General features: G+C 47.1%; 2 protein-coding genes across 3 annotated transcripts in view; one reads left to right on the top strand and one right to left on the bottom strand.

The window, feature by feature from the left end:
• ABCC2 (ATP binding cassette subfamily C member 2) overlaps window positions 1-15216 on the top strand; it is a 37974-nt gene extending 22758 nt beyond the window's left edge. The window contains exons 23-32 of the mRNA XM_081191098.1: window positions 360-514; window positions 6558-6713; window positions 8253-8452; window positions 9231-9357; window positions 10172-10273; window positions 10384-10527; window positions 10859-11017; window positions 12178-12344; window positions 12498-12692; window positions 14285-15216. Coding sequence (XP_081047224.1) covers window positions 360-514; window positions 6558-6713; window positions 8253-8452; window positions 9231-9357; window positions 10172-10273; window positions 10384-10527; window positions 10859-11017; window positions 12178-12344; window positions 12498-12692; window positions 14285-14414 — 1535 coding nt within the window. The 3' untranslated portion in view covers window positions 14415-15216. The remainder of the gene's footprint in view (window positions 1-359; window positions 515-6557; window positions 6714-8252; window positions 8453-9230; window positions 9358-10171; window positions 10274-10383; window positions 10528-10858; window positions 11018-12177; window positions 12345-12497; window positions 12693-14284) is intronic.
• Window positions 15217-15581: 365 nt separating this feature from the next.
• The window catches only part of DNMBP (dynamin binding protein), a 50976-nt gene continuing 42171 nt past the window's right edge, over window positions 15582-24386 (bottom strand). For both annotated transcript variants that reach the window (XM_081191101.1, XM_081191102.1), the window contains 11 exons: window positions 23063-23210; window positions 22607-22624; window positions 21637-21836; window positions 20960-21090; window positions 20768-20872; window positions 20430-20558; window positions 19613-19945; window positions 18625-18807; window positions 18261-18459; window positions 17331-17761; window positions 15582-16754 (listed from right to left, as the gene is read on the bottom strand). In XM_081191101.1, the coding sequence (XP_081047227.1) occupies window positions 16569-16754; window positions 17331-17761; window positions 18261-18459; window positions 18625-18807; window positions 19613-19945; window positions 20430-20558; window positions 20768-20872; window positions 20960-21090; window positions 21637-21836; window positions 22607-22624; window positions 23063-23210 (2063 nt within the window). In that variant the 3' untranslated portion in view covers window positions 15582-16568. The remainder of the gene's footprint in view (window positions 16755-17330; window positions 17762-18260; window positions 18460-18624; window positions 18808-19612; window positions 19946-20429; window positions 20559-20767; window positions 20873-20959; window positions 21091-21636; window positions 21837-22606; window positions 22625-23062; window positions 23211-24386) is intronic.

Here is a 24386-nt window from a genome sequence, read left to right as displayed (position 1 = left end):
CATTACTGGGAACACATGGGCAGCTATCCAGGGTGGCATTTTGCAGAGGGCACCACTAGAGGTCTATGGAGGTGATATCATCAGGGCACAACACCAAGGCGGATGGGACTGCACCACAATTCACCTAGATCAGAGATGGACAACCTGTGGTCTACCAGATGTCATGGAACAGAATGTCATGTCCCACCAGCCCTATCCAACATAACCAGTGATCTAAAATGATGGAAGTTGTTGTCAGGAAAAGCATCTGGGGGGCCACAGGTTCCTATCCCTGTCCTCTAGTACCAAATGGCTTAAGGCTGCTGATGCCAGTATCTCCCTACGCATCAGGTCCTTACCAATGGATGTCTTTGTTCTAGCTCTCTTCCTGCTGACTTCAGCCCTTCTTGCTGCCCACGGTGCTGTCCGGGCCTCCCGGGTCCTACACGAGCGGTTGCTGTCCAACATCCTGCGTGTGCCCATGAGCTTCTTTGACACAACACCAACAGGCCGCATCGTGAACAGGTTTGCCAAGGTATGAGCTCAAAAGTTTTTCACTGGGCCAGGAGGAATTGGCAAGTGCCTCACGCTATAACTTGCTGAGAGTGTGTTGGGAATGGGGGCACCTATGCTGATGATGCGTGAAGAGCTGCTTTGAGATTCTTGTGGGAGTCTATCAGGCTTAGCTTCCAGCCTTCCTTGCACAACTGCATGTGCGCTCACTGCAGATGTGTAACCCTTTGGAGGTGTTACTGGACTCTCAGCTCTATCAGCCCCAGGCAACACAGTCAATGGTGAGGGATGATGGGAGCTTGAGTCCAACAACATATGAAGGGCACCAGACTGGCAACACCCTTGGTTTGGACCATCCCTTCAAGGTGCAGTAGCAGAAGTAGTTTCCAGACACCCTTGCCAGTTGCCCTTGTTATAGCAGCATAGCACCCTCAGCATTGCAGTCCTGGTTTAAGCTAACCACAAAGTTCGGGGTTGGGGGATTCAAGCTGAAATCATGTAAACGTGAAGAAGTTAACAGGCAGAGAAAAGATGGGTGCCTTTCATGGTTAGGTTTTCCTGGGCTATAATTCGTGTAACTTTGGTCTGTTTCCCATCGCCAGCCATGACACATGTCTGCCAGCTTTCAGTAAATTGGGTGGTTTAAAAAAACGTTCCTTTTTAATCAGTGGGACCAAGATAATGGGAAAATAATCTCTCCCCCCTCCCTCCGCCAGCCCCTGTAGATTTTTCCATTATCAATTTAGATTGTAAAGTTCTTTGCAAGAACCTTTCTGGAGACTTACTTATGTAAAGAACTATTTATACTGATATCAATAACAAAAATACTTTAAAAGCATAATATTGAATCTTTACAGATAAATTGTAAACAGATAAAAACATTAGCAGGATTATTGTAATAACCTGCAGTTTTATAAGAGTATATACTTACAGTAGATAATTAAATGAGGAAGTTAAATGAATTTGGATATGCAGAATATATTAAAAAATAAATTTAAGGAACCGCAGAAAGAGGGGGAAAGAAGTCAAATTTTGAAATGTTAAATTGATTGGAGAACTAATGAAATGTATAAATTTGAAAAGTATAAATAAAAAACTGGACCCAATCCAGCTGCAATTTACATCCTCCACCACCTCCACTCCTGTGTGCCTTGCTCCACTTTGAGAGTTTCCTACTACCAGGCCTCCATTGAGCAGAGAACGCAATTCACCGATCAGCCCTGAGTATCTAACAGTGCACACAGACGTCTCCATTATCTTATACATTGAGATCTATGAAATGGGTGCAGAAAGCTTATAATGCAAAGAAAAGGTGTGGTGCATGTCTATGGTTGTACCAATGGAGCCTTCAAACAACAAAACCAGTTTGTAGGTTAGGGAGAATAATGAGAGAAATGTTTAAAGTTAAGGAGAGAGAATTCAAATGAGAAAACCTGAGTAAGTTCATAAGAAAAGGGCACTGGTTGAATGAAGTTTAGAAGAACTTTGGCATTTCATGCCCCCCCTCCCATCTCAGAATTTGTAAACCACTCTACATTCAGGGAACACCCAAGCAGTTTATAGAAGTGAAACATATAAAACATAATACAGATCATAATACAGATCATAACTGTGAAGATACACAGAATGAAAGGGTTTAAGGTCAGTGAGAAAGAGGAGGATTGGTTTGAGAAGATATTGAATTATTTGGGTAGGTTTGAACAATTTGGGGCAATTAAAATGTTAAAAGTTAAAGAAACCTTGTGGATGGAGGAGTGTTAACGTATATAAAATTGTACATATGGTTGATTTGAATATGTTATTATTGATTATGTATACCCAATGTATCAACCACCTGGGGGATTTCACTGTGTTTTGGTTGTTGGTAAAAAATTTAATTATATATATATATATATATATATATGCAGGTTTTGGTGTCTTCGGGTGTCTTCCCGTGTAAGAGTTGGGGTGTCTAGGTGACGTTTCGACGAGGTCTCACTCGTCATCTTCAGGCTGGTGCTTTCGGCTTCTTGTTACTGGAACAGAGCAGGATCTCAGTGTTTGAGTTCCTATAAATACTGTTGAGGGGGTGTGGTGTATAGCCTCCAACGTTCTGGGCAGAGAGGAAGTTCCCAGGTTAGTGTGCCTTTTCTTCTTTTGTTCATTAATTACTTGAGGGATATCTTGAGAGATTTCTTGAGTGATATTCTGAGTACCATTTAGGAGGGTCATTAGGTGTGAATTAGTTGCTAAAGCTTTCGTGTCTTGACCTCTTGAGCTTGTGAAGAGTTTTTCTGAGAAGATGGCTGTACTGCACTTAGTTGTGCTCTGGCTTGGCTTCGTGTATAGGGGCGAGCTGTGGTTTTGTGCCCTGTGCCAGCCAGATCTGTGTAGGGATTGCAGGGGGGTGCAGCATCCGGAGGTGCCACTATGGTTTGGCTACTGGATGGTGTCTGTAATTTATCTGTGGAGAGGGTCTGGGTTTGGGTCTGGTGTGGTTGATTGGAGATGGCGTTCTGTGTGCCTCTGGTTCTGGTGTCGGTTTTTGTGGGGAGGGCTAATTTCCAGATGTCTGGCAGGCGGGACGTGTCGTCACGCTTGTTCATGTTGTGAGGGTGTTTCTCTATCTCGATGGCTTCCATGATTATTCTCTTGTGGTGATGTTCCATGTTAAAGAGCAATTTGGAATCTGCAAAATTAATTTCGTGTCCTGTTTCTTTCATGTGTTGGTAAAGTGAGGAAGTTTTTTCTTCTTTTTTGACGGCATTCTTGTGTTCTGCGATACGTGCATTTATTCGTCTGTTTGTTTGTCCAATGTACGTGGCTGGGCAGACTTTGCAGGGTATTTCATAGACCCCTTGGTTTTCTAACTGGATTTTATCTTTGGGGTTTCTGAGGATATTGGCTATTTTTTGGTTGGTGCAAAAGGCTGTTTTGATATTGTGTTTATGGAGGATTTTGCTAATTTTATCTGTAGTGCCCTTGATATAAGGAAGGAGGGCCATGCCATTGTTTTCTTCTGTGTCTTGGTTTTTGGGGGGTGTTTCTTTTTGGATTAGTTTCGTAACCCTGTTTTGCTGGTATCCGTTGGCGATTAACACATTTGAGAGATTCTGTAACTCAGTTGTCAAGTGGTCTTTGTCAGCCAGGCGTTTGGTTCTGGAGATGAGAGTCTTGGCTACGGAGTTTATTTGTGCAGGGTGGTGGTGTGATTGTGCATGTAAGTAGCGGTTGGTGTGTGTTTTTTTCCGGTAGATAGTGTGTCCTAGGGAGCCATCAGGTTTTTTGTAGATTAGGACGTCAAGGAAGGGAAGTTGGTTGTTGGCTTCTATTTCCATAGTGAATTGTATTTTGGGGTGTAGGTTGTTGAGATGTGTGAGGAAGCTATCTAGTTTTTCTTTCCCGTGTGGCCAAATTACAAAGGTGTCGTCAACATATCTGAGCCAAAGTTTGGGTTTGTGTTCTGACTTGTCTAAAGCATTGGTTTCAAAGTGTTCCATGTACAGATTTGCGATGACCGGTGAGAGGGGTGATCCCATAGGTGCTCCTTCTATCTGTTTGTATCTTTGTCCATTGTGGATGAAGTACGTGTTGGTTAGGCAGTGGTTGGTCAGGTCCAGGATGTATTCGGGGGGATTGTATTTGTTTTGAATGGCTGTCAAGGCTTCATTAATGGGCACTTGTGTGAAGAGAGATACAACATCGAAGCTCACAAGTAGGTCATCGGGATGTAGGTTTTGCTTCTTTATTGTTTCTATGAACTGGAAGGAGTTTGTAACGTGTGAAGCGATAGATTCTGCATAGGGCTGAAGTTGCTTAGCGAGAAATTTAGCGAGATTTTGTAGAGGTGAGCCTATGGAGCTGACTATTGGTCTGAGTGGTGTTCCTTCTTTGTGTATCTTGGGGAGACCGTAGAGTTTGGGGCATCTGGATGATTTTTCTCTGGGGATGATTCTTAGCTGGATTTCTTCACTGATAGGAGAGGCTTTTATTTTGGATTTGGTGGTTTTTTCCAGATAGGTGGTGGGATCTGTTTTTATAGGTTGGTAGGTAGGGTCTTGGAGTAGATTTGATAGTTTTGCTTGGTAGTCCGATGTGTTCATCACAACAGTGGCATTACCTTTGTCTGCTGGGAGAATGATTATGTTGTTGTCTTTCCTCAGGTTGGTGAGTGCTTTCTGTTCTTCTTTGTGTAAATTGCTTCTGGGTGGTTTGCTGGAGCAGAGGATGTTGGTGACTTCAAGTCTGATTTTATTGGCTTCATCTGGGTTGATTTTGGTTAGGCTAGCTTCGACTCCGCATATGATGTTTTCCGTGGGGATGCGTCTCGGGGCGACTGCAAAGTTGAAACCTTTGGAGAGTACTTTGGTTTCAGTTGAGGTGAGGATCCTGTCTGATATGTTATGTACTGTTTGTTTCATGGGTTGTTGTGGAGGGTGGCTGGGCTTCTGGCGTTTCTCTAGTTTGTGGAGTTTGTTGGTGTGTGTGTCTGTCTTATGTGAGGACTCAGTTTCAGCTCTCCAAACGGCTAGTTGTTTGCATTTGTCCCAGAGTGCAGGGTGGATTTTGTTACAGAGTTTGAGGTGAAGAGTGAGCAGATCTTTGTTGGTTTGGTTTAGTAGGTATCTTTTCCTATGTAGTTCGTTTCTGATTAGGGATAGTTCAGTTCGTTTCAGGATCCTTTCGGTAGCTGGGGTTTTAGAGTGGAATTTAAGTTGGAAGCATGTGGGAATTAAGTTGTTGTCTCGGCAGTTGCGTAGGAACAAGAGATCACATAAGATGGTGGCTCTTCGGATTTCTAGTTTCTCGTAGGTTCTTGTCAGCTGGAAGGTTTCCTCCCCGTAGAGGTGAGATATTTGCTTTCGTAGATTTTCACGGGTACAGGAATGCAGGTTTTGGTGTCTTCGGGTGTCTTCCCGTGTAAGAGTTGGGGTGTCTAGGCGACGTTTCGACGAGGTCTCACTCGTCATCTTCAGGCTGGTGCTTTCGGCTTCTTGTTACTGGAACAGAGCAGGATCTCAGTGTTTGAGTTCCTATAAATACTGTTGAGGGGGTGTGGTGTATAGCCTCCAACGTTCTGGGCAGAGAGGAAGTTCCCAGGTTAGTGTGCCTTTTCTTCTTTTGTTCATTAATTACTTAACATATCAGACAGGATCCTCACCTCAACTGAAACCAAAGTACTCTCCAAAGGTTTCAACTTTGCAGTCGCCCCGAGACGCATCCCCACGGAAAACATCATATGCGGAGTCGAAGCTAGCCTAACCAAAATCAACCCAGATGAAGCCAATAAAATCAGACTTGAAGTCACCAACATCCTCTGCTCCAGCAAACCACCCAGAAGCAAAAACTCTTCACAAGCTCAAGAGGTCAAGACACGAAAGCTTTAGCAACTAATTCACACCTAATGACCCTCCTAAATGGTACTCAGAATATCACTCAAGAAATCTCTCAAGATATCCCTCAAGTAATTAATGAACAAAAGAAGAAAAGGCACACTAACCTGGGAACTTCCTCTCTGCCCAGAACGTTGGAGGCTATACACCACACCCCCTCAACAGTATTTATAGGAACTCAAACACTGAGATCCTGCTCTGTTCCAGTAACAAGAAGCCGAAAGCACCAGCCTGAAGATGACGAGTGAGACCTCGTCGAAACGTCGCCTAGACACCCCAACTCTTACACGGGAAGACACCCGAAGACACCAAAACCTGCATTCCTGTACCCGTGAAAATCTACGAAAGCATATATATATATATATATATATATATATATATATATATATATATATATATAAAAAAATAATAATAATAATAATAATACAGATCATAAAATACTATTAAAACATAAAAAGTGTGTGTGAGCATTGCATAAAGTGATTGTGTGAAATAATGTAGTAATAATAATCATAATCATAATGGCAGAAATAAATGTAAGTGAGAGTGATAGACCTAAAAGTGAAACCTTTGTTTCCAGCTTGGTTTTGAACCACTCTCGTTCATAACTGGCCACTCATGAATCTAGGCTGTACAGCATGATGCTACCAACTCTCATTTTTATGTCAACTCCCTCCTCTCTGCCCCCTGCAGGACATTTTCACTGTGGACGAGAGCATTCCCATGTCATTTCGCTCCTGGATTAACTGCTTGTTGGGGATTTTCAGCACTCTGTTTATAATCTGTCTGGCCACACCTTATTTTGCAATTGTCATGCTGCCTCTGGGTATCATATACTACTTTCTTCAGGTGAGTTGGGGCCCAGCCTCTTTGGAAGCAGACGTTCCTTTTATTTGCCAAGTTGCATCCATTCAGAACTGTTTCTTGAGCCCTGGAGCTTCAGCTCCAATACCTACGTGCTTTGCTATTCATTACCACTGAAGTTAATGGACATTACTAACTTGGGTTCATTAATTTCAGTGGGTCTGCTCTGAGAGAGACTTGGTCAAACCCTTAGTTCTGTGATGACCAGGGAAGTGCTATATTGCTATCCAGAATGTCAGTGACTGGAAGGAGGTATGCTCTTGCCAGCTGAAAGAAGAGAGCGACCACAAGACCAAGTGCAGAATAGAACACACCTTTCAGCTTGCAGCAGTGCAAACTGTTTTCTTTTAACTGCTTCTTGTTTCATAGGCGCTGCATACCTCTTCCTTCTAAAATACCCAACTGTGGGCAGGATTCAACTAATGAGTCCCACTAGTAGAACCCTATGCAAGGACTTCCACTAGTGCAATGGGACTTTTGCCTCTCTCCACTGCCCAAAACTGGCTCTGTTGGGATCAGGAGAACCCCCAGAATAGCACACAGAGGAGGAGAGGCGGACATTTTGTCTGGCAAGCTGAAATTCTTGCACTGATGGAACAATTTCCATAGCTGCTATGTTGACTTCCTCCCTGTATTAATTATTTTTGAATGCTGTAAAAACTGCCAATGTAATACCATCAGATAGGTTTCATTTCCCAAATGGGCTTCTTTGCATTTAATGCTCTTACAAACAGGCGCTGTAAGTCACTGCAGATGCCAGCCCTCCGAAATCCGTGTTCTTAAAGTACACCAGAAACAATGACTCCATCAAACCTTTCTAAAGCTCTCCTGGCATGGGCTTACTAGTGAACAGCAGATTATGGCTAACACCATTGGAAAACTGATGCTTGGGTATAATAAAGCAAAACTTGAGTCCCAGAATTGATTTAGCATTTCCTCTCAGAAGGCAGACTCACCAAACACCTCTGAAACTGTAGAATGGCATAGTCCTAGTCTCCCATTGGCAAAATATTAACTAACAGCTGCAACATACCTGTCAACATTTATCCAATGGAAATAGGGACATCCTTTTCAATAATAATAATAATAGTAATTGTAATAATAATAGTAATTTTATTATTATTTTATATATACCCTGCCCATCTGACTGGATTGCCCCATATGTTGCTTGGAACATTTAAAAAAACTTTTAAAAAATAAACATTAAAAAACTTCCCTATACAGGGCTACCTTCAGATATCTTCTAAAGGTTGTATAGTTACTTTATCTCTTTGGCTCAGGGATGGGTTGCATACCATACCCTCCAACATTTCTCTGATGAAAATAGGGACGTCCTAAGGAAAAGTGGGACATTCTGGAATCAAATCAGAAACTGGGATGGCTTCTGTAAATACGGGACTGACCCTGGAAAATAGGGACACTTGGAGGGTCTGCTGCAATGGTTTTAGGAGTGAGGGATAATGGTAAGGCTAGGAGGTCTCTGCTTTTCTTGTGACTATCACTAGTGCATCTCTCTCCTCCTAGCGGTTCTATGTGGCCACCTCCCGCCAGCTGCGGCGTTTGGACTCAGTCACCCGGTCTCCCATCTATTCCCACTTCAGCGAAACAGTGTCGGGCCTCTCTGTCATCCGGGCCTACGGGCACCAGGAACGCTTCCTGAAACACAACGAGGAGCTTGTGGACATCAACCAGAAGTCTGTGTACTCTTGGATCGTTTCCAACAGGTGGGACTGTGATGTGGAAGGTTTTGGCCTATTCTCTCATGGAGTTGGGAACTTCAGGCTGTGGGGCCAAATCCAGCCCTTTGGGACTCTTTCTGTGCCTCAGACCTCTCCCCAGGCCACACCCCTCCCTCACTCCATTTCAGACCCTGAATGGTGTTTGCCTGGCTAGAATGTGTCCTTGAACTCTGGCCATGCCTTTGGTTCTCTGGATGGAGGATGGGTGTTGGGGTGTAGGAGTGTGTCTAGAAACTAGCCTGCCGAACAAAGGTAAATTTTATACCCATAGTTCTGGCCACCTTTGCCTCTGCCCCTGTGCACCACTAGCATGTGGCCCTTGCAACTTTGCCCAGAGGGAAATGTGGCCCCCAAGCTGAAAAGGTGCCCCCAGTCCTCAAAAAGGGACCACCAGTCCTCAGCCAACACCAGCAGGTGTACTTTTTTAGTTTGGGTGTTACTACAAAGCCTAAAGCAAAGTACTGTACAGTTTTCTGTTGGCCTGGTGGAGCCTCTCTAGGTGTGCAGCTTATCCAGGTTACTTCAAAGTAACATGCCTTCCTTTCTCACATGACTCTAAGTGGGCTGGTACAGGCTGAGCATTTGGGAGATCAGGAGGCTGTGCTTAGGCATCACTGCCAGATGCCAATTGCTAAAATTTGACTCTGAAGTGAAAGCAGGAACGCCTCTTCTGCTCAATGGCAATGGCTGGATTTGCGATGTTGCAGGTTGCAGTACTGATGGAGCACTCACCTTTCCCTTCCGCATTTGTTCCTCCTTACAGGTGGCTGGCTGTGCGCCTAGAATTTGTGGGGAACCTGGTGGTTTTCTTTGCAGCGCTACTGGCAGTCTTTGCTAAGGATACTTTGGACAGTGGCATTGTGGGACTTTCTGTCTCCTCAGCTCTCAATGTAAGTGACTGAGGCCAAAAGCGGCCAGAATAATGGCTATACTGGTTGTAAGGTGCATTGATACACAAGCTAGGGATCCAGTGCCTAATTTGGGGGTTTTCTTGCAATTTATTTTTTATCTGTTTTCATAAACCATCAGGTGTTGAAAATAAAGTGGATTAGGGATGGAGTTTGGGAGAACCTATTGTCATGAAGCCCAAGAGCTACTCATTACATAGCTAGGTGCCAGGTTAAGTTCAAGGTGCTGGTATAGACCGATTGGGATCAGGATACCTAAAATACAATCTCACCCCTTATGTACCCCATCAGTGATCACTGCACTTCGCAGGTAAGAGCCTCCTGCAGATGGTCTTATCAGGTCTATTCCACACAATATAGGAACCCAGCCTTTCTTGTTATGACAACTACGCTTTGGAATTTTCTCCTGTTAAATATTTGATGGGCACCATCTCTGTTGCCTATCTCTTTCAACGAAGTCTTTCAATAGAGACCTTTCCCAGTCTGCATCTGTATTGGAATTTGTTTTTAGATGTTTTAATTATCACTTGTGTGTTTGCTGCCCTGGATTCCTTCAGTAGGAAGGGCAGGATATCAATTTAATTAATAAATAGTAGTAATGATGATGGGAGTGTGAGAGAAGGCCTCTCTGCCTTTAAAAAGGGATTCTCATAAGAAGACATGCTCCTGCGCCTTTCTTCCGTGTGTCTGTAGATGTGGCCAAATGGGATGCAATGGGCTCTCTTAAGTATGGGGCAGGGAAGGGGAAGGGCTGGAGGACCAGGGCGGTTTTAATGATAGTTCCACTGCCATGCAGATCACCCAAACATTGAACTGGCTGGTGCGGATGACTTCGGAGCTGGAGACCAACATTGTGGCTGTGGAGAGAGTGCATGAATACACACATGTGGAAAATGAGGTATGGGGAGCTGTGGCGGTGTGGGATGGGGTTTGCAAGATTGCTGTGCTGTGGGAGAGGTCCCAATGATTCAAATATATCTTGTGTGATGCCCGTTCTTTCTCCTGCAGGCACCATGGGTAACAGCCCAGAGACCACCTTCTGGCTGGCCCAACAATGGAGAGATAAGATTTATAGACTATCAAGTGCGGTATCGGCCTGGGCTGGAGCTGGTTCTCGATGGGATCAAGTGTGAGATCCAGAGCAGAGAGAAGGTGAGGCACTGGGGGGAGATAAACAGCTGGTTGAGGCTGCTGAGAAGGGGAGCAGCACACCTTGGGAGAAAAAAGGAGTCACATGTGGAGGAAAGCTCTTATTTACAACATAACAGATACTGTCCTTTATTTGCTGAGCCTGCATCCCATGGACCTGAAAACCATTAGGTTGCTCAACTTCCAAGAATAATTCTCTTAGCTCAAAGTTCATAGCCAACACAGACCTGTCTGACAGGAACCGGAGCAGAAATGCAACATCCTGTCTAGTTGGATGAATGAACCAGGAAAGGATAACAGAGAAATAAAAGCGGTTTGGATGCTCTTGCTTCAGATTGGTGTCGTGGGCCGAACGGGGGCTGGGAAATCCTCGCTCACCAACTGCCTCTTTCGCATCCTGGAGGCAGCTGGAGGCAAAATCCTGATTGATGGGCTCGACATAGCAACGCTTGGACTTCATGATCTGCGCCGGAACATCACCATCATCCCACAGGTGAGACATCCAGTAAACCTGGCTTGAAGGAGCTGAGGCCAGGCTTTGGTTGCTTGGAGGGAGTGGAGTACCAATGCCAAGTTCTGTGTGGGGTGTCCTCTCTTATTGCATTGACGCTGCTGATTCCCATGGTGGAGGGCTTCCCATGATGTTATTCCACATGGACGACATCAGGTGGCCAGTTTTTGCCCACATGGTTTGAAATTAAACTATTCAGGGGCATGCATGATGTGCGTGGTGCTTTAAAACCCTCAGTAATCTTTTACAGCCCCCTAAGCAGCAGATGGGGATGCGGGTGGCGCTGTGGGTTAAACCACAGAGCCTAGGACTTGCTGATCAGAAGGTCGGTGGTTCGAATCCCTGCGACAGGGTGAGCTCCCATTGCTCGGTCCCTGCTCCTGCCAACCTAGCAGTTCGAAAGCACATCAAAGTGCAAGTAGATAAATAGGTACCGCTCCAGCGGGAAGATAAACAGCATTTCCGTGCGCTGCTCTGGTTCGGCAGAAGCGGCTTAGTCATGCTGGCCACATGACCCGGAAGCTGTACGCCGGCTCCCTCAGCCAATAAAGCGAGATGAGCGCCACAACCCCAGAGTCGGTCATGACTGGACCCAACGGTCAGGGGTCCCTTTAGCTTTAAGAAGCAGGTGATAATTAGGGCTTCAAAGTGCCATGCACTGCAAACCACTTTTTGACCCAGTCTGTCTTTACTTGCCTCTCAGCTGAGGTCATATATGACATCAGGTGCACATGGTTTGGACAAAACGGTCTAGCAGGCCTTATTAGACCTGTGTCCTCCACTGCTATATTGATGAGATGGCAAATACCACCTCCTATTTTGTAACACAGTGGAACAAGGGGGCATGAATAGAAGGGGGTAATTTGTAGGGCCCATCGTGAATGTTCTACACCCCCAAAGCATATATGGCTGCAGACCAAGATCATCCCTAGTGGAAGACCATCCATGCTGGCTTAAACCGTAGCTTTTGGATCCCAGAGATGGGATGCTGAAGAACCTTGCCTACTTCACCCTGTCCATACTGTAGCTCACTGTTCAGCAATTGGGTGTGGCTGAAAGGAAGAACACCACTTTGGTTCAGCCTAGCCATGCTGCTGCTTCCAGCCGTACCTGCCTTAAGCCTCTCATGCCTGCACCTACAGGATCCTGTTCTTTTCTCGGGGAGCTTGCGCATGAACCTGGACCCATTTGACCAGCACTCGGATGAAGAAGTCTGGCATGCTCTGGAGCTGGCACACTTGAAGTCTTATGTACACAGCCTGCCTGAAGGACTGTCCCATCTAGTGAGCGAAGCAGGAGACAACCTGAGGTACAGGAAGGGTAATACGGGCTGCTGTGCGGTGCTCCCATCCTGAGAGTTGGGAGACTGTTGGGAGAGCATGGGCTGTGATGGTACTTACACTAGACCCTTGCAGGCAGCTGCATCCATTTAGCTAGTGATGGGCTGATCTTGTTTCCACAGTGTGGGGCAAAGGCAACTTGTCTGTCTGGCACGGGCCCTCCTCCGTAAATCCAAAATCCTGATTCTGGATGAGGCCACGGCAGCTGTGGATATGGAGACTGACTACCTGATCCAAGAGACAATCCGGAGCGAGTTTGCAGACTGTACTGTGCTCACCATTGCCCATCGGTTGCACACCATTATGGACAGCCACAGGTACAGTTTGTGGGGTTGTGGGCATGCTGTGTGAAATCTGGCGTGATTTGGAGTGGCGTTCTCTCATCATACACAGCTGTAATGGTTCAGGGCTTCATGGTCTCACAAAAAAAAAAGCAGAAAAGGTTCCCTCGGCCCACAATAGATGAAGCGCCTGCAGCACTTGTTTCCCAAACTTGGGTTTTGGACTACAATTCCCATCATTCCTAGCTACCAGGACCAGTGGTCATGGATGATGGGAGTTGTAGTCCGAAAAATAGCTGGAAACACTGACCTACAGCAACAGTGGAATTGCATGGAGTAAACTGTCATTCAGTAATCATCCCACTAAAACTTCCACTGGGTGCTCCTAGAACTGACAACGCATTTGGAAATCTAAATCCAGATAGTTTGTGGCCTGTACTAAATATCCTTACATACGTTGACACACAATCCAGAAGAAAGCCAATATTTGAAGTCCATGAGTGAAAAGCTTTCAAGCAGAAGGTTAATGAGCATAGGAAGAACCTACTGAATGAGGCCAAAGGGGGCCCACCTAGTCCAGTACAGTGGCCAACCAGGTGCCTGTTGGCCCACAACCCATAAGCATGATCTCAGCCCAACAGCACTCTCTCCAACCGTGGTTTCCAGCAACTTGTATTCGGAGGCCTACTGCATACAAATGGTTTTCTCTGATAGTCAAACAAGAGAAATAACTCAGCATGCAGCGCAGTGAAATATAACTTTAGAAAATAAGCCTGTTGTTTTCCTAAGCCTGCATTAAACAAATGCTTGAAAAGCACAGTAAATGCTGTGCAGGTCAATTTTTTCCTGGGAAAGCAAATCCCTTCTCAGGTTGGCTTTTAGCTGCAAGCACATAAACAACAAGAACAATGGATTTCTAGAAACCTTTTAACAACATTTGGCATCCAAGACTGGGCCGTAAGTTGCTACAAAGCAGATCTGGAAGGAAAGCGATGACCTCATTAAATCTGCTTTACAGTAACCAATACTTCCAAAGGAGAATATAACAAAACAGAGAAGCCTTTGGAGCTGCAATGGCTTCATCAGCCCAACCTTTTGGGACAATGGTTGAGCCTGTGCTTCCCACTCAACTCAGCAAAACAAAAGTTCCTGTGATAGGATGATGACCTTTCAGGGTGAGCAATTGAACACAGAAATTGCTGTATAAAATATTGGATGCATTATTAGCTCAGTGACTCCCATATTTTTTAGTGAAGTGGTGAATCATTAAGGGATGGAATACGTTCAACCCCACCACGCAAGCCAGGTTGACCATCAATGCCAATAATTATTTACCCAGATCAGTTGAAGGGATTCTTATCCTTCCCTCTACCCTCTGGCCACTTTCCCTTTTCCATTCCGGAAACTCCCTCCTCTGGAGTCACCCTGTTGCAGTTTCCACTTCTTTTCCTCAGAAATGTAGATGGCGGGGTCAGTTTTAGAGTTGCTGGTGTCAACTTTTCTTTTGGTGCCATACAGATTGACACCACTTAGTTTCTGATTGCTAACCTGGAAGGTGCTAGGAGCTGTGTGCAACTAGATATGGGTGTGCTTGTGCTCAATCTCAAATGTCTCTCTCTCCACTCCAGGGTGATGGTGCTTCAGGCGGGAAGGATTGTGGAGTTTGACAGCCCTGATCATCTGCTTAAACAGCAAAGCATCTTTGCAGCAATGGCCAAGGATGCTGGAATTGTAGGAAGCCAGAACACTGCCATGTAGAGGCAAGGGCAGCAAGACCAAGGCCAGCTTCACGCATCCCTGTGGTAGCTTTTCCTGGACTTTTACCTTTGACTGGGTGCCAACACTGTCTGTACCAGCAGTGATATTATGCCTGAAGCACAGATTGTATCATCATACAGTTTCTGGGCACGCTGCACTCAACCAGCTTGTATCTTCACAGACAGCTACCTGATATTTTCTTGGCCCCGAACTCAAGCACTGCCTATAAGCCAGCCATGGTTCTGCAGAAGGGGTGCACTTTTACTATCGCCCTCCAAGATAGAGAAGATCAACGGAAGCTCTACCACTCCTCCTTTGTTTCAAGACACAGCGCAGAAGTTCCCATACAATTCTCCGTGCTATGAAGTAGGCAAAAACAAGCTGGTGGTGTTTAGTCTTAACTGGTTCCGTTTATTGCCCCCCTGCCCCCAAAACTCATCACCTTCCAGATTCATGTTTCTTTGGGGATACTGGCAGCTTTTGTTTCCTCCTCCTTGCATGGGGTTTCACACCTTCATCTGGAGGTGGGGTGGAGAGAGGATTTAGGTGACAAATTAGACCTTCACAACACTTAGTACACGGAGAAGTGCTGGAAAGGTGCTGACTAATAACTATTTGGGAATCTTGTCCCAAACAGTGAAGTCTCTGTACCCTTCTTTTAAATTTGCTGTCACAAGGTGTTTCAAATGTGGGGTGCACTGGGTTTTTTTAAAAAAGTTTTCATACCCTGTCTACTGACCAAAGTTCCTGAGGCATCTTACGCTGTATTTAAAATACAATAAAACGGACAATAATCACTGAAGCGGGACAAACGTTTCTTGCATGTTCCTGGCCCTAGACTTCCCCCAGATGCAGCAGGCACTGGAGAAGCAAAGTATGAAAATACAAGTTTGCTTTTCTTGCTATTGGGTGTTCCCACCCTTCCCAATATTCCAGAAGGATTTTCCTTGGCACAAAGGAAAGTTGGGCATAAGTGGCTCTTACTCTTATAGGTCAATCTCCCATTTTTGCCAGTACTGTTACCATTCATCCCTGGACCATCATAATCTTTAATTGTTCCTGACAATCTTGGTGTTTGTGTGCTCGAGTTGAGGGACGCTGCTTGCTGTCACAAGGAGAAGGGGTAACGCAAAAGGGGGGGGCTGTGCATGAATCATTCAAGGTACGTCAGAAAAAGTTTTTATTTACAAAACAGCAGCTCAGGAGGCACAATGCAGCTGTTATTCTCTGCTCTTTTATCTTGGAGCAGGAATACCCCCCCCCCAGAAAAAAACTCTGACTTGGGGCAAGGTGGTCCTAGCAGTATGTACACACACACACACACACACACACACACACACACACACACAGAGCAGCAGCATCCAAGGTGTGCCACCAGACCCCACCTGAAGCTGCGTGAAGGAGCCCTTATGCACTTTGCAACAGCCAATGCCAAGTAACACTGAGAGAAAGGAAGCGCTCTCGTTTTCAGTAGCTAATCTCCAGCACCCTTGCATACAACATTGCAGTCTGTAGGAAAACAAAATTGCAACCTGTCTTTGTATTAGATCCACCACTGAACAAGAGGCCAGCCTGTAGTGGATCTTCCGTCTTGCAACTGTTTCATGCCATGACAGCTTAATGGAACATCTAAGTTCAGAGACAGCGCAGACTTTTGCATACCAATTGCTGGGGGACAAATGGGGGGCCATTGCCTGCAGGCTCTGCTAGTGGGCTCCTAGAAGCGTGAGGATGGTTACTGGGAAGCAGGTAAGATGGATCCTTAGACTGATCTGACAGGGCACACCCAGCCCCCTGGGTTACCATTTGCCAGATGCCTCACAGTTGCATAATCAGCCGCTAGTCTGAAACTTGTTAGTCAAAGGAGACTAAACACCTACTTCAAGGGGGAATAAACTCCACACGGCAATGCTTGAGGCGAGGGGCACGGCCCCTCAGGACCAGGCACAGAGAGGTTCAGTCTCATTAGGGTAAACCAGCAGAAGCCTGTGGAAGCACTTCATTCAACTTCACGGGAAACCTGGTTTGGCTCCCCCAAAATGTATCCAATTGAAACCATAGGGGAAGGGGATGGAGAGCACAAGGCCTCCCTCTTCAGCCTGGTTCCAACAGCGATTAAGGCAGCAGTTTCTGGCAACTCCAGACAAACATCCTTCACGTGTACTCAGTCTTCCGAATGTAGCTGGACGGCACGTAGCCCCTCTTCCCATGTGCCTCTGCCAACCACCACTCCTGGTTCCCCGTGATGTCTTCGAACTGCAGAATCCTTAGTCTCTGATTGGCGGTGACACTCAGTTCATTTGAGTTCCGGCCCGTAAAAGTGTAAACAGCATAGTAGACCTCAAAGTAGAAAGAACGGGGAGGAGGTCAGTGGAAAAGTAGGAAGAAACATGCTGCACCATTCAAAGCCCCACAGAACAAGTCCCAGGCTGTTCCTCCCCCCCCCTTTTTTTTTACACTGAGAGCACCTGCTTTGGGAATTTTGTTGTCAACTTGAAAAGCGGGCTAAAAATATCTTAGCCCATACAATATGAATATATAAAGTCCCAAGAATTAGCTGTACTGAATTAGATGGAACAGAACTCACTCTGGGCTTCCAATACAGTGGTCCTTCAGTTTACATACGCTTCAGGTTACAGACTCCGCTAACCCAGAAATAGTACCTTGGGTTAAGAACTTTGCTTCAGGATGAGAACAGAAATCGCACGGCGGCAGTGGAAGGCCCCATTAGCTAAAGTGGTGCTTCAGGTTAAGAACAGTTTCAGGTAAAGAACAGACCTCCAGAACAAATTAAGTTCTTAACCTGAGGTACCACTGTATGCTCATTTTCAGAGGAAGCCTTGGTTGTGCCAGCTAGCCAGTCGAATTAGAAATGGCCCATGAACAGAGACAGAAATATGCCTCTTCCCCACTCACCTGGTTCCCCTTAGACTCGCTGGTCCTCGGCCTCAAGTTGCCATTCTCCAGCGAAGGTGTCGCCCTGGCCTTGGGCCGGGCCGGAAGCCCATTGTGTGGGTCGGGGTTACTGTATCGGCGAGATGCCGGAATGGCCCGGGGTGGCTGAGCAGAGTCTACAGGACCAGTCTTAGGTTGTTCAGCAGCATCCACCTCTGAAAGGGCCTGCAGGGAGCTCATTAAATCCCCTTGGAAGCCCGAGTCCTGCGGAGGTTTCTGAGGGCTGTTTGCAGATGCGTTGCTCACTATGCTGCTTGGCGTGCTGCTGCCACGAGAGGAGGAGCCGCTGTGCTCGGATTCACTCGAGGAATGGCTGCCCACAGAAACATTTGAGTGGCTGCATCGTGGGTTGTATGGCTTCAGGAAGGAGCTGTACACAAAGCCCTTGGTCACTGTGGAGGGAAGGTCGGAAATCAGAAGCACAGACAGGGCATGGCCAGTGTGCTGGGAAACAGCTGCATAAGGTGTCTCCCAACACCAGATTGTGGACACTGGACCAACACTGAACTGGGGAGGTGGAGAATGTGCACTGCTGCTATGCGCGCATAAAAAGGAAAATACTTGTGGCATTTTAAAGCCATGTGAAAGGAAAAGAACTGGGGCCTGTAGGGACTCAGCAGCCTGCTTAGCAGTAAATACAGCTCCTGAGGCCACCAGTGAGAGTGATAAGCAGCTGTCAATAAAAGAGGAATTTGAAGCTCTACCAGAATGACTTTGATTGATATCTGGAAAGAACAGGTGGTTCCTTTAGAAATTAAAATAAGTGCACTTAGCACCAGATTGGGTGGGAGTGTGGAACCCACACAAATTAAAGAATAGATACAGAACAAGCTCCTCCGGACAGGAGGTGTCCCATGGTTTGCCTGGAGCCCAAGAGAGGCCTCCACTCACCTCCATTGTCAATGAGCCAGCGGTTCTGACTGCCCATGGGGTCCTTCTTCTTAAGGACTCCCACCAGGTCACCCTCCAGCAATGAAATGTCCAACTCTTGAGCGGCGTTGACGTTGCGCTCAGCCTGGAAGAGCTTGTCTGGGGGGTACCGAGACAGCAAGGCAGCGCGGAGGTCGTCCGACTGCAGCATGTAGCTGGGCTGCAAGGGAAGCGACAGAAACAAACAGTGATGGGGAAGGCGATGCAGTGATACACAGTGCTCCATGCCCGGCCCTGGTTCCTCAAGCCAAGGCCGCCCACCACTGGACAGTGGCCATGTTGAATGAGGAGTCCCCTGCCCATCGTTGCCCCCACAGTTGCTCACCATTCCCAGAAGCGGCTGCCTCCGTGCTGACTGGCGCTCCAGGCTTTTCCTCTCAAAGGGCTTTTTGGCAGCGGGGGTGCTCTCGGGGAAGAAAGTGAAGACCTGCAGCTGCTGGAGGACGCGGCTATGCTCTTCCTGGAAGATGGCAACCAGATTGCCCTCTTTGCCAACCACCTGCAGCAGCTAGGAGAGAGGAGAGCGGCAGGGCTGTCAGAACAGTGGAAATGGGGAGCCCGGCTAGGCACAAGAGACAGGCCACTATGAAGCCAGGCTCCAGGCAGGGAACACCCAGAGCCCCAGGACATGGTGCCTTCTTTTCCTTACTAATAGAGCCCATTATCAACAGTTATGTCCTGTGTCAAGACCGTCGTCCCAAGGAGCCTTCCATTTCAGAGGGGCTATAGCTCAGGGGCAGAGCACACGCTTTGGATGCAAAGGGTCACAGGTTCAATCCTCAACATCTCCAGGTAGGGCTGAGAAGGGCTCCAGCCTAAAACCCTTGAGGGCCACTGCCAGTCAACATAGATAATACTGAGCTAGATGGACCGATAGGTCTGACTCAGTATAAAAGGCAGCTTCCGTTGCTCAACAGTGCCTTCCTGTTGCCATTTCCCCCAGTGGCATTCACAGCCTGGGGCAAAGAATAAACTCATGGGAATTCAGAGATTGTATAAGGCACAACGGTCACTGACAACCATCGGACTAGCAGAGGGGATTTGAGGATAGAAGGTCCAAAGGCACCAGAGAAAGAAAGCAACAGCCAATATGAAATCCCAGCACAGAAGGCAACTTTTAAAGAGCACTGTGCTGACCTAGTGTGTGCCTTTTCCTCCTCCATGCCAACTGGAGAGTGCATTTGTTGAAAATACAGCGCAAATGCAACGGGGCAGCAAATCAGGCAGCCCTATATGCTCTTTCCTTCTGACCCTCGCTAGTCTCCAATCAGGATGGGCAGCCTGCATGGTCCTGGACTCTCCTGCACACTTACAGAGAGCAGAGGCTGCAGCTCCTGCAAGGCCAGGTGCACGAAGTCACAGTGGGCCTCCGCGTAGCCGCGCAGGCAGCTGGTGAAGAGCTCCTTGGCGCAGCACTGGAATTTGGGCAACTCATCCAGCAGCTGCGTGTTCAAGGCCTCGTAATTGTTGCGAGCCGACTGCAGTTCTTCCAAGGTCCGCTTGTCCTTCAGCCTTTCGGCCCGCTCCGTGCATGTGTGGAAGTCCAGGAGCTTGTCGAACCGTTTCTGCACGAGTTTGTGAGGCCCGGCAAACATGTTCAGCAGCTGATTCAGAGGGGAGAACACCAGCCGCTCTGTGCGCTCCTTCTGCAAGGGGCACAAGGACACCAAAATAGCATGCTCTTTCCCCCACACGTTTCTGTAGCAAATCATTATTTCGTTATAGTTTCAGTACAAGCTGTACTAGGGGAAGCAAGGGTTTTTTTTCTATCTTGCTGCAGAGAATTCCTTGGGAGGAGGAAGACAATACACATTTGTTTGTAGTGTCAACAAAGGCAGAAGGGCACCTGCTCTGCCCAGTACCACTCCATATGTATTTCAGGAGAAAGCCCATTTTGCAATATCTCTTCTATCCCAGCTCCTTGCCACAAGCTCTCCTCCAACAACCAATGGCTTCATGACCCTGAAAGGCTTCCTCCTCCCCACCTCCTGCTATGCCTTTCCCTCATCCTGAAATATTTTTCTAGCCTCTTCCAAAGTTCTTTTCCTTCTGTTTCTGCAGCCAACTGACTCTGTGCCCAGAAGGAGGAGGAAACACCTGACCCAGGAAGGAAGCAAAGACCTCACTCACGAAATCAGAGAAGAGCTGGTCGCTGATGAGACGGTGGACCTTCTGGAACTGTTCCAACTCAGCACTGCCTTTCTCCATGCACAGGTCCCACATACTCAGTGCTGCTGTCACTTTAACACAGGCGGACTCCTGAGGGCAGAGAGACACAGACGTCAGCGGGGCTAAAGCAGTTTGCAACCCCTGCAAGTCCGGCCACAACCAGAGCCAAGATTGTGACGCAGAAACTTCTGCCCAAAGCTAGCCAAGGCAGGACCCTCAAGTTTGCTAGTCACTCCATCCCCTCAGTCCCCAGTTCTTTACAAGGTTCTGTCCCATCCCCTACAAATATGTTTATTCACCCGGACATGCTGAAGGTAGAGAGAAAGGTCCCGGATGAAAGATTTAATCAGCCGCTCCTGCATTCGGAAGTTCTTCTCGGTCTCTTCAAAAGCCTCATCTTTGAGCTGTAACAGGAAGGAGGAGGAGACTTGATAGGTACCGTGGAGCTTGTGATGGATCCCCATAGACATGTAGCCAGAGTCAGCATTTACCTGCGGTGCAAAACCTGTGAGGTGCTTGAGGTGGCTGCTGACGCGATTCGATTTCTTGATGATGGAATGGAAGTTGAGCTTGGAGATCTTCTCAATGAGGCTGTCGTCATCAGTCTTCCGGTACTTCAGCACTGAAAGAGAGCGGTGGAAGCGAGAGTCAGCTCCCAAGAGTCATGGAATAACAGGGTGTGGTGAGGGACAACAAAAGTCACCTGGTCTAATCCCCTGAGAGTACAGAAGATCCATTAAGGACTGTGCCATCCTGGGGAGTTTTCCTCTCAGCCTAGACACAATCCTCTGTCAGTTTACTCCTAGCCCACAGTACACCACCACTTCCAAACACCAGAGGTAAGTGGCTCATTTGCCTTTCGACATTTGACTCTTTGTAACGGAGCAATAACTGGATAATGCATCCTGCCAACTAAGCATGACTGGGTTAAACCAAATGGACTTTTGCTATTACTCCCACCAGCCACTAGGAGGCGCATCACCTTTCTCAATCTCTCTCTCCCCCCCCCCCAACAGCCAGCCTGCTGTACACTCAGTCTCCATAGACGGTACCCAACTCTTCCACACAGGGATGCTCGGCTGCTTTCCATCTTCCTCGCTTGTCTCAAGCGGGTGCTTGTGCTGCTCCTCCCCTTTCCCCACGTTGTCTCCCCTGCCCCACAGCTCACCCAGGTCCTTTCGCCTTTTGGACTCATTGATGTTGCAGTTGATCTCCTTGACAGCAAGGACAGCCGCTGCCAGGGGAGCACGGTCAGGATGAGACTCAGGTGTGGCACCCAGAAGCTCCATCAGCAGCAGCGGGTAGCGCATCACACGCTGAACGGGCTTGATCAGGAAGGAGCCCAGGTCAATGTAGTTGGTGCAGCCCCTGAGAAAAGGGGTGGGGAAGTTAGCACAGAGGATCCCGTATGTTGTCACCCACACTCTCACCCCGCAAACACTGCACCCCAGGCAAACCAACCCCCACCTTCCAACTGCTCTTTGGCATAAGCATGCACGTGTGAGATGCTTTGTTTAAAAATGTTTTTACTAAATCGCCTATGCCGCCTTGAAAAGATATTCATATTTTGAAAGGTAGCCTACACATTTATTTAATAAATACCTTGGGACACATACTGAGGCTAGACAGGCCGCACCCGTCTTCCTCCCCCAAAAAACTATATATCATCAGACAACATAAAACCAGCTCATCTCATTCATCCCAAACTCACTCACTTCTTCATCCTCTTCTAGCTGAACTCACAATACCTGGATGGTTGACTAGTTGTTCCCTAAAAGCCAGCCAGCCCAGTAGCATTCCTGCCCCCCATATCACTCAGTTTCTTCCCCATCCTGAGCAGGCCAAGATGGTCACAGCAGTCTGAACCCCTTATAATCTCTTACAGCCCTCTCTTCCCACTCCTGTAAGAACCCCATTCCCAGACATGTTCCTTGCTCCTGCCTCAGGCAGAGATGCACAAATACTCAAACCCTTGTATTCTGGTGTATGACCGTAAGAAAGATTTGAATGATTGACCCAAACCCTTACTCATACTGTACATTTTTTGTGGGTAGGTATGGACAGCAAAGAGAAATCAGGCACAGAACGTAACTGGGGAACAGCAAGAAACAGACTGATGGTATAAAAAGGTCACTTACCATTCAGTGTACAGACTCCTGACAGGAAAAAAACAAAATAAGAAAAAGCATTAGAACGGTTTCTGCCATCTCCACCTTCTAAGCAACAGCCTTAGATGCACTCAAGCTAGGAAACTCCTAGCCTGGAGGGAATGGGAAGCTGAGGATGTTGCTGGACTACATCCCTGACCATGAACCATGCTGGGAATTGGGAGACCAATATCATCTGGAGGGCCACAGCTTCCAGACTTCTGCGCTATTTTGGTTGAGGGTCATGTCTGGAGGAAATGTTCAGTGGTTGGGCAGCATCTGAAATTCTGTTCCCAGCACAAACCAGTGGAGTCCAGTGACAAACAAGCAGTTTCTTCTGCTCTAACCGGGAAGGAGAGGGGATCAGGGCCAAATTATCCATCTGTGTCAAGAGTACAGCAGTTGGGTGGGATTGTGAGAAAAGAGCCTGGGCAGCTGCCCTCTCACCTGAGGCTCTCCAGGGACTCCAGAAGATGCTTCTGGACCCGCTCATCTTTCTCATAGGCCTCCAGAAGGGCAATGGCCTCGTCGTGGTTCTGGCAGTAGACTTTGTACACATCCTCCAGCTCAGCCCGAAATGCCAGGAATGTTGGCCCTTCGGGGGAGAAAAGGCACATGTCACTCAGCAGCTCTCTTCCTGATGGAAATGGCTCTTAATGGTCAGCCAGTAACAATATTCCCTTCCCACACTGCAGCAAATCCAGAAGGGTGGGGGAGCAGACAGCGTGTCACCCAACACTTACACATGGGCACTCAACAGCACATCTCTCTGCCTTTTTACATACCCATGGCTATACTGATATTGAGAGATACTCTTATGTATAAGGCCCTCAAGGGCTTGGGATCAGGATACCCCAAAGATCTGCCTCCTCTGATATCTATCTGCCCAAACCTTAGTGGCCCTGTTTCACGTGGCCCAGGCAGGTAAAGTGAGGTGAGTAGCACCTTCTTTACAATTTATTCAACACCAGATGAAGATCTCATTCTCCCAGGTTTAATAAAAAAAAGATTTTAAAATCGGACTTTTTATCTCACTTACTGCATATTTGGGTTTTATGTTGCTTTCTGCTGGAAATGTTTACACTGCAGTTGGCCGTGATCTTTAATATGGTATTACATCATTTTATCTTTGCGAGCTGCTCAGAGAACTGTGTTATTGGGTCATCAATAAAAATAAACAAATGTATGTGGCTCGTGAGTATGAGGGTGGGTTTTGCTTAAACCCACCAGCAAATTGCTTTCTCCTCTTCCATCCTGAACACCATGAAATGAGAAACCAAGAACAGGCTGAAGGCTAAGCAACTGTCATATTTAGAGCCCCCAAAACAGGAAGGAATGATTCCCTCATGTCCTATTGACTGGTGACCCATTAAAAAGCCTTTCCTATAGCTTGATTCACTTGTTCAAGCCATCTGGAGTTACTATTGTTTGCAAGCAGAGAAAAAGTGCAATGCCTGCCTTGGGCTGTACTGTGCAGAGTGAGGCATGCTTAACCTATGATTTTAATGGACTTTGATATGCCAGACTCCATACAGATCAGGCTGTGGACTGGCAAAGGAACAGTGACTCTATCCCAGCCCTGCTGAAGCTAGGAGACCTCAAAAGAAGAGGCCTGGTTATAGATTAAGGAAACAAAGGGAAGTCAGACCCAGGCTTTGGATTTGTTGGAATAGACCACTTGAACTGTTGCCTTTGTCTATGACCACTTTAACCAGCATCCTTTGCTCCACTCTTATTCCTAGGGTCAGAGATGCCCCAAAGTTTTGGGCGA

The sequence above is a fragment of the Podarcis bocagei genome (assembly GCF_964188305.1).
Source record: "Podarcis bocagei genome assembly, chromosome: 4".
NCBI lineage: Eukaryota > Metazoa > Chordata > Lepidosauria > Squamata > Lacertidae > Podarcis > Podarcis bocagei.
The sequence above is the reverse complement of the archived record's forward strand: the minus strand, read 5'-3'. Positions and strand labels throughout refer to the sequence as shown.